Genomic DNA, 6822 nt, shown 5'->3' with positions numbered 1-6822 from the left:
GGCTGTATGGAGTGATCTCCGGCAGATTTCGTTCACAGTGCTACGAGCAGCTCGGCAGTGTGTGGGGAGATTCATTCAGTTATTATCTCGCAGGCATGAAATGGAGCGTTTGTTGTTCGAAAGACATTGTGCTAACTATAGCAGTTAACAATGTCATGTGAAGCTGCTAGTATATTAAGATACGCCATAACTACTGCATGTACCGTCACTGATTAAGAGTTTGTTCGTGTTGTGAGAGAGCAATACATTGTCAGATAACTGTCAAATTACCTTTGTGGGCAAATGTTTATATAGTTTGACTATACTTAGATAAAACCCTTTGGTGAAGTAACTCTTGACTGTGAAATTACCTTTGTGGACAAATGTTTATATATTTTGACTGTACTTAGAAAAAAAGCATTGGTGAAATAAGTGTGGTCATATTTGCCAACAATCTCCAATTTATTTTGTCATTGAAAAAAATCATTTGCTCATAAAAAACAAAAAACATTTTCTTTATAACTGAACATAATATGTGAATTTATTTTCCCAATCTTGGACTATGGATTTTGCTTAGTAAGAAGGGATGGTGATACAGCTGTGATACTTAAATACATTCTCATCTACACTAGCACCTGCTCTCTGCGACAAACTCTTTTAAGGAAATTCTACAAATTCTCTGTCCGTTTGTTGGAACTCTTGACAGCAGGATATCTGTCAAGAACAGGATGTAAAGTGCTATAAGGAGTACCCACAGTCAGTATTCTTAACAGTCGTGGATTAACTGCTAATGGAAACAGTATTGTTGCCACCATCTTTAAAAATACCATTTAAATCCCTCCTTTAGATTGACACATCTTCAATTCTCTCTCTTTTTTTATCGTGAATAATTTTTTTTCACAGGATTTACATATTTTTACAACAGGATTACTGGTGAGCAAGATTAATATATTTAAAAATGGAATTGAAATCGAGAGATTTGACATGATGGTAAATTTCATTGTGTTGTTAAAGCTGCAATACAGATGTTGATCTGTAACGGTGACCTGCAGGGATGGACTGTACAGAAGCTAGTGTTAATTGTGGCAGTGTAGTTACGGACTTGTGTTGGATTGTTTTCATTACCGGACGTTGGAATACCTTTGACGACGATGAGGATACGACAGAATAGAGGTCAGCAGGGTGATGTGGCCATCCTGTCACTACTGAATGTCCTGCTGCAACTCTGTCTGGTGTCAGGTGAGTTGGAAGATTATGTTTTTAATATTATTGTCATAATTAGCTTTATGGTAGAAATCAGGGGCTATAGTGTCGGGGGTCATCTGAACCCCTCCCCCCCCCCCCCCCCCCCCCAACAGCCTATGCCCCTGCAAGAAAGAAATTAATTTTATTTAACGATGTACTCAACACATTGTATTTACAGTTATATGGTGTCAGACATATGGTTAAGGACCACACAGATATTGAGAGAGGAAACCCGTTGTCGCCACTTCATGGGCTACTCTTTTCGATTAACAGCAAGGGATCTTTTATATGCACCATCCCACAGATAGGGTAGTACATACCACAGGCTTTGATATACCAGTCGTGGTGCATTGGCTGGAATGAGAAATAGCCCAATGGGCCCACCAACGGGGATTGATCCCAGACTGACCACGCATCAAGTGAGTGCTTTTCCACAGGGCTACATCCCATCCCCATGTTCCTACAAGTAATAAATGTTTTTCAGTTTTATGCCTGGTGTTTTGTAAGTTTTATTTTACTGAATTTACTGAATTAAGTACTTAAAACAGAACTAATATTAGCTGTGTTTTGTATGATAATGTTGGTTAGCTGAAATAATAGATATAATTAAAGTGTTTTATTTCTAGTGTAATTAGGTTTTGTATATTTTAATTATAAAAATAATTTTATGTATCGGGTATGATTAAATTTTACTCAGTTGTCTTAATTATGACAAAAATAATAATTGTTCTTTAATTACCATACATATTTGGTGTCCGATACATTTTATTTTATTCTTCAGCAATGCATGGTCATTTTGTCCAAACCTTTAATTTCTCGCTTGAAATAAAGAAATTTTCAGTTATAGACATGTGAACAATATTTTTCAGTGAATATAGGTAGCTCCATATTCATCGGGCTTTAAACACAAAATTTTAAAATTTTATCCGGAAATGTTTATATTATTGATCAGTTGAAGTATTCGTAATGATTACATACATGTATCCTAATTCAATAAGATATACCTGTATTTCTAAAACATATACTGGAACTCCAATGAAAACACACCATTCAGTTTTCATTTGTTATTGTTCTTGTATGTGTGACGTTGCTGTGAAACACATTATAACGCTAACCCTTGTATACAATTTTGGGTTATTTATTGCCTTCTAGAATGCATTCAGTATTTGTGGTATGTACTACCCTGTCTGTGGGATGGTGTAAATAAAAAGATCCCTTGCTGCTAATCAAAAAGAGTAGTCCATGAAGTGGCAACAGCAGGTTTCACCTCTCAATATCTGTGGTCCTTAACCATATGTCTGATGCCATATGACCGTAAATAAATTGTGTTGAGTACATTGTTAAATAAAATATTTCCTTCCTTCCTTCCTTCCTTCAGTTATACAAAATCAGTTAAATGATTTTTGTTATTTCTCGTCTACTTTTCACAACTGCAAATATGACTGGTGCATTTTCAGTGGAGTCCTTTAAAAAGAATTAGTACCATCAATTTTAAAGCCATTTGTGATAACTGACAACAGATATTACTTATATTTTATTGTTTAGAATATCCATGTTAATACATCTGAAGTGCTCATGGTCATTCTGTTGTTTGTAATGCAGCAAAATGCATTTTTCGTAATTATAAGAATGCACATACCTCTGCAGGGCTCAAAACTTGCCAAAACATATTGGCTTAAAAATTTGCTTTGCCTCATCCCCTTCCTTTACAGCACCCACACTCACCTCTCTAAACAAGATTTCTCTCAAAACCAGCAATTTTTAAAGTCCCTTATTACATATTAGTACATAAAGTAACTTCTCTAAACTGGACACCCCTTAAAACCAGACTTTTTACTTGGCCCCTTTGGTGTCCAGTTTAGAGGGATTTCTCTGTATATCTAATCCAGTAGTCAATGATTAACAAATCAATGTGCAAACAAACAAACTGTATAATATTTATCCAAATACAAACCTCTGTTCTTATCATAGTTGAAGAATTCCTAAATTCCAAACTCACATATTGCACATTTTAAAAAAACCAAGCCAATTTTGTTTTAATGATTATGGTTAAAACAAAACCCAAGAGGAATCAAATTGTGGGAATAAAGCAGCACCCCATGCAAGCAGCAGTGACATGACATATGAAGTTGTTACATATTGCCGCCTCGTAGGCCAGGGAGGAAGTTCATAAAGAATGCAAAAATGATTACCATTTGGACAGAACAAAGATAGCATTTGACAGCTCTTAAGATGGTGCCAAAGTGGATGACGTTAAAAAGATTGCAATCACAGAAGAAAATGGAAAGTTTTTGTCTTTGTTAAAATTACTCTATAAGTCAAATGATAAACGAGAAAGTTGAGTGGAAGAGAAAGCTGCTGGCAGATGAGAACTGTATTTATGTCAACCTGTTACAATGTCCTGCCACGTTTGATGACTAACTATAGTCTGGAGCCTTATCTTCCATGAACATTGGCTTTGGTTTTTTAAAATAATTTTAGTTTAATTTGCTGTAAAAAAAAAAAAAAAAAGTGTTTTGGAAATAACAAGTTTGATGACTAATTATAGTCCATCTCATCTTCCTTGAACATTCTTTGTTTTTTTGTAAATAATTTCAGTTTAATTTGTTGTAAGAAGAAAAGTAAAAGTGTTTTGGAAATAACAAGTTTGATGACTAACTATAGTCCTTCCCATCTTCCTTGAACATTAATTGTATTTTGTTGTAAATAATTTCAGTGTAATTTGCAGTAAAAAGAAAAGTAAAAGTGTTTTGGAAATAACAAGTTTGATGGCTAACTATAGTCCTTGCCATCTTCCATGAAAATTGTTTGGTTTTTAAAAAAAAAAAATTTCAGTTTAATTTGCTGTAAGAAGAAAAGTAAAAGCATTTTGGGGGAAAAACCCCCAAAACATACTATTTTTGTGTGCAGTTTAGAAAATAATCAGCTCAGAAATAAGTATGTAGTAGTACATATCCCAGTGAGAAAACAGTATTCCCTGATGGAAAGGACTAGTAACATGAACAGCAGGTTAAATTAAAATAGGCCATATTTATTAGTGATTTAATAAATTACAACAATTGACAATACACACACACACACACACATTGACACACATGCACACACACACATACTGACACACACATACTGACACACACACACACACACACACACACACACACATTGACACACATGCACACACCCTGCGTGTGCTGTAACCTCACCGTGGTGCAGGGGTGTAACATTCTCTTTGAGAATGGCCAATACAGCACAAAATTGAAGTTTTGAGTAAAATTCAGTATCCGTAAAATTCTGTGATATTTGTGTTTTTGCACAGTTCTTTACACTGTTTTTGTTTGTCTTGAATTTTTATATTGATGTTGATCATCACTTTATTTATTTGCATTACCATAGTTTGACACCCAATAGCCGATGTATTTTTCGTGCTGGGGTGTCGTTAAACATTCATTCATTCATTCATTCATTCATTCATTCATTCACATGCACACACACACATACTGACACACACACACACATACTGACACACACACACACATACTGACACACACACACACACATTAAGACAAAAATGTATTAACAATTTCAAAGTACAACATGTACTGCATTGTACTTTAAAACTAAACAACATTCAATGATGTGACAGTCACACATTTTGTTTGTGTTGAAAATCTCCTGTTACTTACCGTAACAAAAGATTCATCAATTAAATCACGTGTCTGATTTCACTTTGAAAGTCACAAGTTTTCTTTTTTATTTAAGCTTATTTACCAAATTGCTACACGTTCTTGTCTTAACATATATATATATATATAAAAACTAGTGACATAAAAAAATATCTAAATATTTGCAATCACTTAAATTTAACAATACAATCCCACCCTTTACATTAAATTTTCCATCTATAGGAGCCAGATGGCGCCTACTTCTATTTTTAAATAGAAAGTATGAAATGTTTTCGGCACCAAATGAAAAAAATTGTCACATATGTAACCAAATCGATTGCAATGTAGAGGGCTGTTATTACTGATAAATTTATCTCATTTCCATGTCATTAAAAATGTGGGCAACATTATAAGAATTAATATGCCATGTACTTCTGTTGAATGTTTTTATCTGTTAAAATTAATTTTAAAGTAGAATAATCGATGAGAAAATTGAATGAAAGTGAGAGCCACCGTTTGATGAGAAATTGTATTTACATCATCATCCATGTGTTTGTGAATGTGAAAAAAAATCATTCTTTTTCTAAACTGAAAACACTTGAGGCAAAAAACAACAAAAAACCCACATCTCCCATAATGTGTTCTCCGCCTATATAAATATACTTTAGTAATTATGAGCAATGAGAAAATAAAACCTGCTTTGAAACATATCCCTCGGGACCATTTTAGACTACTTAGCTGCTGGCTGCTGGCTGCTAAGATTATCATTATTAAAAAAAAAAAAATATCTTATGCACTGTGGTATTAAATCCACATATCCGGGTAATCGGTCTACGTTTTGTCACTTGTATGAAAACTAGAACTGGATTTATTTCCGTAGCTTCTCGTGAAAAGAAGCAATTTATAGAACAAATATTTGACTTGTTGTGTCAGCATGACGGGATTTTTGTCCTATAATGAGACGCTTTTCTCACAAGTGCCATTTTCATCGACGTTCTTTGGAAACAAGAAGTTCATGGCCTGCAAATAATTAAAATCTATAGATGGCTGTAAATGTTATCACTGAAGAGACTTATGATCTGTAAATACCTACATATCAATAAATGAGTATGTCACCCATGATTTAGTCCACACAAGATTCTGTTAGCCTGTGGATTAAACTTGCTTGATGTGTGGTCGGTCTGGGGGACGATCCCCGTTGATGGGCTCATTAAGATATTTCTCATTCCAGCCAGTGCTCCTCGACTAGTATAAAAAAGGATGTAGTATGTGTTATCCAGTCTGTGAGATGATGCATATAAATGATCTCTTGCTACTAATGCAAAAAAAAATTTAGCAGGTTTCATCTCTAAGAGTAGACCAGGGGTAAAGCACTTCCTTGATGCACGATCAGTTTGGGATTGATGCCCATCAGTGGGTCCATTGGGCTATTTCTCATTCCAGTCGGTGCACCAAGACTGGTATATCAAAGGCCATGGTATGTGCTATCCTGTCTGTGAGATGGTGCATATAAAAGATATCTTGCTACTAATAGAAAAATGTAGCAGATTTCCTCTCTAAGACTATATGTGAAAATTACCAAATGTTTGAAATCCAAAAGCGAATGGTTAACAAATCAATGTGCTTTAGTGGTGTCATTAAACAAAACAAACTTTAACTGTTAGCCCGTCTGCGTCATGTTAGTTATTTTCACTTCAACTGGAAATAATTGTCTGCAAGAGTTCTTGGGTAATAAATATTTTGTCCTTAAAGCGCTTCGTGATCAAAAATCGAATTAGCAAAATCTGTGTGTTCAGTGCACCCTGGTGTAAACTGGGATCATCTAATGGAAAAGTCTGCATAATCAGTATTGATCAAGGGTTCCTACCAGTACACATTCTGTACGTCCCAAGTGAATCTATATGGTCCTATTTCTACAAAACTTTACTATGAATCA

General features: G+C 34.6%; 1 protein-coding gene across 1 annotated transcript in view; it reads left to right on the top strand.

Annotated features, from left to right (window-relative positions):
• Window positions 1-991: 991 nt before the first annotated feature.
• LOC121385750 (zwei Ig domain protein zig-8-like) overlaps window positions 992-6822 on the top strand; it is an 81006-nt gene continuing 75175 nt past the window's right edge. The window contains exon 1 of the mRNA XM_041516521.1: window positions 992-1218. Within this exon, the coding sequence (XP_041372455.1) occupies window positions 1131-1218 (88 nt within the window). The 5' untranslated portion in view covers window positions 992-1130. The remainder of the gene's footprint in view (window positions 1219-6822) is intronic.

This window comes from Gigantopelta aegis, chromosome 2 (genome assembly GCF_016097555.1).
Source record: "Gigantopelta aegis isolate Gae_Host chromosome 2, Gae_host_genome, whole genome shotgun sequence".
Classification (NCBI taxonomy): domain Eukaryota; kingdom Metazoa; phylum Mollusca; class Gastropoda; order Neomphalida; family Peltospiridae; genus Gigantopelta; species Gigantopelta aegis.
The sequence above is the reverse complement of the archived record's forward strand: the minus strand, read 5'-3'. Positions and strand labels throughout refer to the sequence as shown.